The following is a 10,532-nucleotide window of genomic DNA, read 5'->3' on the forward strand; positions in this document are numbered from 1 at the left end:
GCATGAGCGGGGGCGGGGCCCGGCCCGCCGGGGGCGGTGTCTGTGTGCCTTGGAGGTGGGGTCAGGCTCCGGGAAGGGGTCTTTCTCCTGGAGAAAGGTGCAGGAAGTAGGCGGCCGGTGAGGCCGACTCACTTGAGGATGGACAGGGAGACGTTCTGCTTCCAGGGGCTGTCCTTGCGCATGCCGATGCCGAAGCCCGAGCGGAAGAACAGCTCGCCGGTGGTCACCAGGTCGCACTTCTGCGAGGCTTCAAACTCCAGCACCGCAGAGTCCCAGATGAAGGCGTGAAGCTTGCTGCGGGCAGGAGCGGGGGTCACGGGCGCCCGGCACAACCGGTCTGCCCTTGCCCCTGCTCCTTGTCCGCCTTCGTCCTTCACGCCCCGAAACCTCACCTGTATCTCCCTCCCGTGGTTCCCATCCAGCCTGGATACTCTTCCTGTGGGGGTGGATGCGCCTCCCCTGCCCGGCCCCTCACGGCCGGCCCCCCCTCACCTGCCCCGCCCCCTCACGTGTCCCGCACGGCCGGCCCCGCCCCCTCACGTGTCCCGCACGGCCGGCCCCGCCCCCTCACTTGTCCCGCACGGCCGGCCCCGCCCCCTCACGTGTCCCTCGCGGCCGGCCCCGCCCCCTCACTTGTCCCGCACGGCTTGGATGGCCTCCGCCGCGCTCTCATAGTTGTGCTTCTCCATGTGTCGGTACATGGTGCTCAGCTCCACCTGCCGCCGGAAGTAGATGTCCACCGAGCTCTGCTTCACGGTCGCGTAGATGAACTTGTCAGAGGGATTCCTCAGCTGCGGGGTCAGAGGGCAGAGCTCGCAGCTGCGCCCGGGCCCCACCCGAGGCCGAGACCCACGGACCTCACAGCCCGCCCGCGGTGGCTGGGCCTCACCCGCGGGTCGTTGATGCCGGTGATGCGCTCCTCGGGCCGGTCCAGCACCAGGAAGGCCGCCAGGTTGGCGGTGTAGGAGGCCACGATGATCATGGCGAAGCCGGCCCACACCATGCCCAGGATGCGCGCCGAGAAGCTTCGGGGGGCGCCTGCGGGCAGAGGACGCTCAGCTCCTGGCGGGCGGGCGGAAGGGGCGGAGCGGGATGGGGCTCGGGCGGGGCCTCACCTTCCCCGATACCCGAGTTGAGCAGGACGCCCCAGGAGAACCACATGGCCGAAGACAGGGTTAGCGCGTCTTCCTCCTCCTCTTCACTGTTCACCTTGAACCGGCCGAAGGGGCTGCGGGGAGCAGAGGGCCGGCGGGGGAGGGCTGGAAGGGCAGCCCTGCCCCGCCCCTCGCCCGGCTCCGCCCGCCCCGAGGAGGAGGAGTCGGGCCCCCCGGGCCGCGCTCACCTGAAGCGGTCCAGCAGGTACAGCATCACCGCCACCACGTGCACCGACAGCCCCACCAGCAGCCACAGCGTGCTCTGGAAGGGCTGCATGAACGAGTCCAGCGTGCTCCGGGGTATCTCCTGCGGGTGCATGGCTGTCAGCGCCGCCCGAGCTCGCCTGGGGCCCCACGCCACCCCCGCAGGGCCCTGCCCACCTTCTTGACCAGAATGGTCAGGCCCTGGTACTTGAAGGGCTTGGAGAACTCGATGTACTGTGCGCGCTCGTTGTTGATGGTCAGCGGCGCCACGATCATGTCCGCCTGCCCGCTGAGCAGCTCGCCCATCATCCCGTTCCACTCCTTCTTATTGCTGTTGTTCACCTGCGGGGCGATCCCCCGGTGGGTGCTCCACCGCCTCCCACTCCAGCCACCGGCTCCGGCCCTAGCCCAGTTCTCGGGTCGCCGACTCCAGACCCCGCCCCAGTCCTCAGGCACCGCCCACGTCGGGCCCCGCCCACTCCGGGCCCTGCCCTCGGGCCCCGCCCACCCCAGGCCCTGCCCTCGGGCCCCGCCCACCCCNCAAGCCATGCGTACCCGCTCTTGAGTGCCAAACTTGCCATCGGCCACCAGGTGCACCTCATAGGTGAAGTTCATGGTCCGTGCCAGCTTGATGAGCAGGTCAATGCAGAAGCCATAGCAACACTGAGGCACTGTGTGGCGTGCTAGGGAGATGAACAGGGGCCATAACTACCTAGCTCCTGGCTACTCCACTCTGCCCTTGCACCCCAGGCCCCAGTCTGGCACTCACGGCTGCCCGGCGACGTGTCGTTGGGTCCGGTGCAGATCACCTTCTTCACCGGGTCCCCATTGACCGTGAACTCCTCCTTGCATGTGCCATCGCTTAGTGTGGGCTTGACGTACACGAAAGGCTCCTGGTGGATCGTCACAATCTGGGGGGGGGGGGGAAAGAGACCCAGCCTGGACCACTCACCCTCAGCACCCAGACTCCCCTGGACCCCCTCCAGGTCCCTGGTGTCCCCCCACCTACAGCCGCTTCCCTTCTGCTCAGTGTCAGGTGGCCAGTCCACATCTTCCCTGGCCACCATCAACAACATCTGCCTGTTGCCCTCAGGAGGATCCCCAGACTCCTCAGCGTTCAGAAGACACATGGGCTCCTGACACGCTGTGCACTTCTCTTGGCCATTTGTCTTGGGGATCATGGCTTACACATCACTCCTTCCATCAGAGGAGCCTGCGGGAATGTCCATTGTGCCCAGCGCCTTCTCTGGTCTCTCAAGGATGAGAGACTCCCTCTCCCAGCCCAGAGCATGCACCCTGCCCCCTCCCCCCCATGAGAACGGGCATGTCTGACATCCACTCTGACCCTCTCCTGGCCGCAGCCTCCTCCTCGATGGGTATCTGATCACCTATCTTTCCTCCCTCCCCCTTCCCTCTGCCGATGCTGTCCTCTCTCCGGTAGCTTGCCTCTCAGCCCAAGGGGCTACTTGAGGCTTATGCTGGGGTTCTCTCTTCTACCTGCCTCTCAGAGGCCCATAGCCTGGGGGAAGAGGAGGACAGATACAGTATATGGGGGGCTGAGCCAAACGCAACACACTGACTAGGGGCCCAAGAGGAGGTTATGCTGGGGTCGAGCCTGCAGAGTGAGCAGGGATCAGTTTGAGAGGGACTGTCTGCTGGCGCATGGGGGAGGGTGGGCCTGCCGGGCGGGCTGGCCCGAGCCTCACCTGTAAGGCCAGCACTTTGACTTTTCCCCTGGGGGACTGGGAGCCCCTGCAGGAGCTTTTTAAACTTTCATCACGTTTTTCTATTACACAAGCAATGTCTGTTTGAGCATTTAAAAAATCGGTGAGAGCAAAAAAAAGTAAAAAGCTATCTGCATCCGACAGCCTGGATGGGACCATCTGGACCATCTGCCATCGGTGCTTTGGCTCTTACTTTCAGACTTTTCAACACAAGGTATCAAACTGCAAGGAGCCGAGCTGGCTTTAGAAGAGCCCACCCTGCCTGTCGTGAAGGACGGTGACCGTGGGCAGGTGCTGACACGGGTCTGGGTTAGGGGCCGTAGGGGGTAGCCTCAGAAAGGAGACTGGGTCAGAGACATTTGAGGACCTGGGGATACCGGGAGAAAGTTCGCTGGGCCCATTGCACTTAGGATCTTTGCCCTTGGTGACCTAAGATTCTGGCCCAGGGCCGCGGTGGTCAGCATCAGGAGGGGTTCTCATGGGAGTGCCCAGGAGGATATAGGGGCCCAGGGATGCACCCAAAGGAGCAAGGAAGAGAAGTTGTGGGGAGGAAGGCCAGCCAGGCGGGTCTCCCAGAGGCCCCAGCAGAGGGTCAAGGAGGGAACAGCCTGCCACGGAGAATGCTGTGGGAGTGGGGGGGTGGGGGTCGAAAGGATGGTTTGACTCACTCATGGCTAAAGGCTGTGAAGACTGGGGGTGGGGTGGCCAGGGTCCTCCAGAGGGGTGATGAGTGCAAAAGCTCAAGTTCACAGAATAACCACCTGTCTGTCCCTCTGTCCCCTAGCAACTTATCCCCAGGAGAGTCCTATCCCACACGGCTTCCTAGACTGAAGTGCAGCTGGATGGCGGAGGCACTGGAGGGAGCCCATGGGACGGGACCGGGCAGCTTCCGCTCCTCCCTCCACCTGCTCTCCCTGCCTGCTCTGTGCTGCCATGTGTGGGCTGCGGCGGCGGGGCGCCGGTCCATTCCCACACCCTAAGGTCCCTTGCACTGGCCTCACTGTCCCCTCCTGTGGGCCCGCAACGCTGGATGGAGTGTCTGGGTGTGGATGCTGGAGCAGGCGGTCGGCCCCCACCTTCAGCCTGGTGGACATCTGGTACCCTCGGGGCTTCTCTGTCTCTCCACCCGGCCAGATGATCTTCCTGTCGTTGGGGATAACCTGGGGGTGGGAGTATGAGATGGAGGGTGGCCACGCAGGGGTCTTGGCCCCAGGACCCTAAGGCCCCAGCCCCCACCCCCTCATGACCCCCACCTACGTGGGTGCCGTTGTAGATGCCCACTTGCACCAGCTTGCGGTTCTGCAGGTTCATGATGCTGTAGTTGGCGAACTTGCGGTCCCCGTCTTCGTTGAACTCCACGCGGCCCGTCACTCCGTCCGCATACTTGGAAGACATCAGCACCCTGGGGAGGGTGGTGTGGGCACACTTACCGGACACGTTCCCTCTCCCCAGCCTTCTGAGCAGCCCCTTCCTCTGCCTCAGTCCCAACAAGGAAAGATTAGCAGAAATCAGCCCCTCGTGCTGTGAGTCTGATGGCCGGCACCAGACGGAGAGCACAGCCGCGGTAGCCCAGCGACTCCTGAGCCCGGGCCCCGTTCGAGGGCTTTCTGCGGTTTGGGGCACTCGAGCCTCCCAGCAGCTATCCTTGCTTTAAGAGGAGTCACAAGCCGAGGTGGGATGCGGTAGCCTGCACGTGGGGGACGCAGGGTTGATGTCCTGTCTTGTTGTATGTGCACACACAATGTGCCCACGAGCCACATATGTGAACACACGTGGTCCTTGTGTGGACACACCCCTATGTGTGTGTGTGTGCCACGCACCTCTCCGAGTCTGTGCACACGTGCTGCACAAGTCTGCGTTGTGTGTGTGCTCCTGCTGTGGGCGCCATAACTGTGGTTCTGCACACGTGACTCAGTGTTCGCTTAGTGGGGTAGGAGGGGTCTGGTGACAGGTTGAGTGGCATAGGGTCCAGAGTGCTGTGAGTTGGCTCCTGCCCCACTCTGTCCATCCACGTGGACATCTGGCCAACCCTGGCTGCCTACAGGCTTAGGTTCCATCCTTAGGGGGCTCCTTGTCTGATGCTCTGGGCACCTGGAAGCCCCTGTCCCCATCTGCAACACGACCCTCCTCCCAAGGGCTGTCAGCTACCCTGGGGAGCTGGGGTGCATCTCAGGGTTGGAAGCAGTGTTATAAGGTGGGGACAGGAGCAGTGGAGGCAGCCACGATTTCAGCGATATTTGAGGCACTAATGTCACTGTTGGAAATGAAGCAGATGATTATCACAGGGGAGCCAGAGGTGCTGGCGGAAGAGAGATGGGGAAGAGGAGGGAGGTCAGGGAGATGCCTGTTTGTGCAGGATGTCCCCAGAGGGCTGCCCTGGACCACCTGCTGAGGAGTGAGGCAGGCATCCCCTGCGAGGCCTCACCCACCTCTAGGAGAGAGACCCGCCCACCTCTAGAATAAAGTCCTGCTCCTGCCTCTTGAAGAGGCCCCACCCACTTCTAGAAGAGAATCCCATGCCTACCTGACAAGAGAGTCCCGCCTACTTCTAGAAGAGAATTCTGCCCTCCTCTAGAAGAGAATCCCGCAGCCACTTCTAGAAGACAGTCCCGCCCACCTCTAGGAGACGGTCCCGCCCACCCCGAGGAGAGAGTCCCGCCCGCNTTCCAGATGTTGGTGTTGCCCACGCAGCCCCGCGGTGGGTCCGTGATGTTCTCCTTCTCCAGGAGTTCGTGAACTGCCTGCGCCACCACGCCGACGGCGTCGCTGATGTGGGCCGACTCGTTCTTGCCATTGATGAGCTGCAGTCCGATGATGCCTGGGGCGAGTGCGGTGGGCTTAGAGCCCGTGGGGAAGCCCTGCCCGCCGGCACCCACAGAGGTCCAGCACTCACCGTCCGGGGCGTAGCGCAGGGCGTTCCCCGAGATCTCTCGCTCCCCCACCAGCCACACATACCCGGAGCCCGTCATGTTCAGCATCGCGGCTGCGCGGTACACGGTGGCAGCGTCGTCCTCGCTGTGGGGCAGAGGGGGGTGACGGCGCCGGGCCAGCCCTCCAGCCCTTCCCCACAGGACCTTAGCTGCTCGGGGTTCGCAGGCCCCCTCTGGAGTGGGGTCCTGGCCCCGCCTCTCCCCCAGCCCCTCCCTCGCCTGGAAGGAGGCCAGGAGACACTGCAGAGGTGACAGGCCAGCACCTCCCCTACCTGCAGCCCTTCCTGGGTCCAGTGATGCTGCAGAGCTGACAGTCTCCGGTTCTCCCCTAGCCGAGCCCACTGACCCTGTGCGGGTGCCGGGTCCCCGCCTGCATCGCCAGCCCGCACCTGGGCCAGGAGAACCCCCCGCCCCCCGCCCCTGCCACAGCAGAGGTGATGGACGAGGGTGGGGATGGGGTGATGGGGCCCAGACCCCCAGAGCTTCCCAGGCCTCCTTTGGTGGCCCCTGCCTTGGTGAGCAGGGTCAGGGCACCCCAGATGGCGACGGACTGTTGTCGGTTGCTTACTTGCTCACCAGGCACCAGGCACTGCTCTGAGCGCGTTACACGGACTCTCTTACTTAATTCTCACGGTATCCCTACGAGGCGGACATCAGTTCTACCCCTGTGTCAGGAGGGGAAACCAAGGCACCCAAAGCACATGAGTGATGGCAATTGGCAGACCTGGGTCTGGGTCTGGACAGTCACGCCAGGGCCCATGCCGCTGTGGCCTCCTGGGTGGGCTATACACGCTCTGGTTCTCCATGTCCCCACACGCGAGATGAGGGGCTGGGGACTCTCCAGGTTGGTCAGATGTCGGTGGGACCCAGCGCCTGGCACTGTGCCTAGTGTTGCAGCGTAAGCGCTGGGGGGAGGGGGGGCTGCACCTGCCGTGCTTGTGCCCTGCCGCCTGGAGCTGGGCCATCGCAGGGGACAGTGCAGGTGGTCCTGAGCTCTAGGGATGTCCTTGTAGGTGAGCCCCTGTGCACCTGGTCCCCTAGGGGTCTCCTGGTCAGGACGAGCATCCTGGGCCTGGTGGGGCCATGGAGGCCATGGCGGGGGCACCAGCCCCTGCTCCCACCTTCCCTTCTCTGCCAGACTGCGCTTGGCCCCACACAGGCCTAGACCATAGCTGGCACTTTGCTTCTCTAATGCATGGGCAGTGGGGCACGGAGAGGCTGGACAGACCGTCTGGGCGTTGGGTTATTTTCACAATGGCTGACTCTGGAATCCCAGGTCCTAGGCTCCCTGAGGGGTCTGCCCTCGATTTTCTCAAGAATTAGCCAGTGAGGAGATGCAGACCTTCAGTGTTTGCTCCACGTGACGTGCTACTGTCACACGTAAACGACACAAACAGAGGTGCCCCAGGCCGCCCCGTACCCAAGACCAAAGGAGCATATCCAACCAAGGTGGCCTGGCAAAACCAGCACCGTGCATGGGGGTCCCCCGTGTCCCCATCAGTGGTGCTCACAAAACCCGGCAGAGAAGCCCGTCTGCTTGACACAGTGCAGGTCTGTGACATCTGACTTAGTGGAATGAGCACACGCCTGTGCTCGTATCTGTGTAATCAGGATCCCCAGTAAAACGTACGCAAAATCCTGACCGATCCATCAAACGGTTAGAGGGAAGTGATCAGCCCCAGAAAAGACAACCTCCGGAAGAGAGGAATGAAAAGTTTGAGAAACAACTTCTCTGCACTCCATAGGAGATTGCTCAGAAATGAAGGTTGGCTTAATGAGGTCTCTCCGCAAATTGCTCTCAGCAGCCCTCACAAAGGAGGAGCCGTTGTGTCGGGTGGAAGTCCCAGGTCCGGAGGACCTGCACGTGGCGCTCCCGTGGAGCTGGGCGTGCCGGGTGCCGGCTGCCCTCTGTGCTGGGACTCTGGCATCTCTGCTCCAAGGAGCCCACCATGTGAGGGGAGGGGTCCCTTCCAGTCCTAACAGTCGGCAGGGGCCGTACATGAATTCAGGAGGGGTGCTGGTGGCTGTGTAGCTCATGAGTGCCGTGCCTTTGCTGGAAGTGCGTGTACATGTGTGGGGGGGGACTTGCACGCATGTAGTGTGTGGTGTGCATATGCGTGGATACACGTGTAAACTGTGCATGTTGGGGCAGAGTACATGCATGTGTGCTGTGCCCATGTGTGCACAGATAGTGTGTGTCTATGCATGTGAGCAGTTTGTGTGCACGTGTGTAAGGTACATGCATGTGCACATGTGTGCACTGTGTACGGCATGGGTATGGTGTGTACACGTGTGTATGGATGTGAGTGTGCATGCATGTGAGTGTGCCTATGGTGTGCATGTGTCTATACAGTATGTGTGAAATGTGTGTGCATGTGGGGTGTGTGTGGTGTGTACACTTGGTATGTGTCGTGTATGGTGCGTACATATTTATGCATGTGAGTGTGAACGTGTGTGTCTGTGTGTGTGAGTGATGTGAATACGCTGTGTCCCTATGTGCAGCGGTTTGTTGAGGTGTGTGTATGCATGTGTGTGCATGTGACGTGCTCGTGCAGCATATATGGTGTGTGTTCATGTGTATTCGCGCATGTAGTGCACACCCAGTTTGTGTGCGCGTCTCCCTGTGTGTGTGTGGTGTTTGTGCAACTGTCTGGTGTGACCGTGTGCCCTTCCCTGGGCTGGGCTTTTTGTTGCAGTCACATCTGCTGAACCCGTCTGAACCCGTCCTTGACCCTGGGGGCTGGCGACACAGGGCGAGCCCCACCCAGCCTGAGCTCGGGGGGCTTCAGAGTGTGGAGGGGGATGTCAATGACCAGACAAAAAACAGTGGAGACAGCGCCCACCCCTCTGCGGGACCCGGGTATGGTGGACTCTGCACATCGGCTTCACCTGTGGCCTCCCGGCCTGCATCCTGTGGCCACGCCGATTGCAGCGTGTGGGCCGGGCACGCCTAGTCTGACGTGACCTCATCCTTCGTAAAAGCGCCCAGTGGCTGAACATCTATGTTTTGGCATAATGAGTTCCTTGAGCTGCTCTGTCCCGGTGAAGGGGCCTTCTGGTTGCGAGCTGACCATCTGCTTGCCCACCTGTCCGTCCACCAGGCCACCCGCCCACCCTTCCATCCACCACACCCACTGAGTCCGTCTCAAGCCCCACGGTGAATCAGGGGGAGTAGAAACAAATCAGAGGATCTGGCGGGACCTTCCCGGCAGGGCTTCCTCTGGGAGTGACCGTGCAGCCCCTTGACCTTGTCTGGACCTGCCCGCACACCGTTCTCCTCCCCACGTGCCCAGGGTTGGGTGGCTGGCTTGCCAAGTGGCCCGTGACTCCGAGTCTGGGTTTGCCACGTAAAACAGGGGCAGTGGGGGCTTAACTCCTTCCTGCCGCAGCCACTTGGCCATGGTGAGCAAGGGACTTCCTGCCTTCCGGCCCCAGGAGCCTTGACTGGCACCCCCTCGCTCCTGCACCGGGAGGTGGGGCGCCCAGCTCTGTGTCAGTTTGTTGACTGAATGCACAACGGACACCTGCCGTGCACCTCGGGCTGGGTGGGGGGTATTGCTTGCTGTCTGTGGTCTATCAGACAGCAGCGTTTGAAAATGCTCCTCTGGGCGAGGTGACCCCTGCTGTCCCCCCTCTCTGTTGGGGGCCGGCAGTGCTTTTAGGAAAGGGCAGACGGCAGGCTGTGCCCACCCAGGCCCTCCTGACTGTTCTGTGGAGCGGGGCTCTTCCTTCCCTGCTGCAGGTGGCCTGCTCTTCCCTTCCCAGGGGGTCCTAGCCGTTTACAGATGGGGTGAGGCCTCCCAGGGGCTCCTTTCCAAAGTTGAGGTGTGGCTCAGGCCCCGTCTGGCGGCGGCCTGGTGTTCACAGGTCCCTAATCCGTCCCCTTCTCTGCGCCGCCTACTCTGACTGTTCCAGTCTTCCCGTCCTGGGACTCTGGCTCCCTCCTGCTGTGGCCTTCTCACCGGGGTCACCCGCACACCCACGTGTCACTTCCCTGGGCCTTCTCCCTGCGCCCAGTGCGCACAGTCCTGTGTCACAGCTATCACCTTGGGCCGTGTTTGCCTCCCTAAAGGCAGGGGCTTATCCGTCTCCCAGCTCGGAGCGAGCGGCAGCAGGTGACGGGAGGAGGGAGGATGGACGGCTAGAGCGCGTCGCATTTGCCAGGGCGCCAGCTGTGGACGCGGGAGCAGGGCGTGGGGAGGTGTCCTTGGCAATGGCATTTTGGGAGCTGAAACTCAACTTGAGCCCAACAGCGCCCGCGGCCCTGGGTGAGGGAGAGGGAGGCGCCCAGCCCAGCCTCACCTGGCGGAGAGGATGATGACCCGGGCCTCCAGCTCCCGTGCCTCCATCAGCAGGGCCGTCACGTTCTTGGTCCCCGGGTCGAACTGCAGCACCTTCTCAGCCTGCGGTGTGAGCAAGAGTGTCAGCGGACGGCCGAGGTCGGGGCCATAGCGCCTCAGGGGCGCGAGTCGGGCCGCAGCTGCTAGGAGCCCCGGGCGGGCGGCTGGGGCTGCCCCGGC

At 62.5% G+C, this 10,532-nt stretch overlaps 1 protein-coding gene across 1 annotated transcript in view; it reads right to left on the bottom strand.

Moving 5' to 3' along the window:
- The window catches only part of GRIN1 (glutamate ionotropic receptor NMDA type subunit 1), a 23,505-nt gene that overhangs the window by 4,739 nt on the left and 8,234 nt on the right, over positions 1-10,532 (bottom strand). Inside the window, 13 exon segments of the mRNA XM_077771567.1 lie at positions 133-294; positions 634-791; positions 890-1,038; positions 1,116-1,228; positions 1,343-1,461; positions 1,536-1,700; positions 1,914-2,041; positions 2,128-2,269; positions 4,159-4,242; positions 4,340-4,484; positions 5,723-5,900; positions 5,976-6,097; positions 10,315-10,415. Coding sequence (XP_077627693.1) covers positions 133-294; positions 634-791; positions 890-1,038; positions 1,116-1,228; positions 1,343-1,461; positions 1,536-1,700; positions 1,914-2,041; positions 2,128-2,269; positions 4,159-4,242; positions 4,340-4,484; positions 5,723-5,900; positions 5,976-6,097; positions 10,315-10,415 — 1,766 coding nt within the window.

The sequence above is a fragment of the Crocuta crocuta genome, unplaced genomic scaffold (genome assembly GCF_008692635.1).
Source record: "Crocuta crocuta isolate KB4526 unplaced genomic scaffold, BGI_CrCroc_1.0 scaffold1013, whole genome shotgun sequence".
NCBI classification, from domain to species: Eukaryota; Metazoa; Chordata; class Mammalia; order Carnivora; family Hyaenidae; genus Crocuta; species Crocuta crocuta.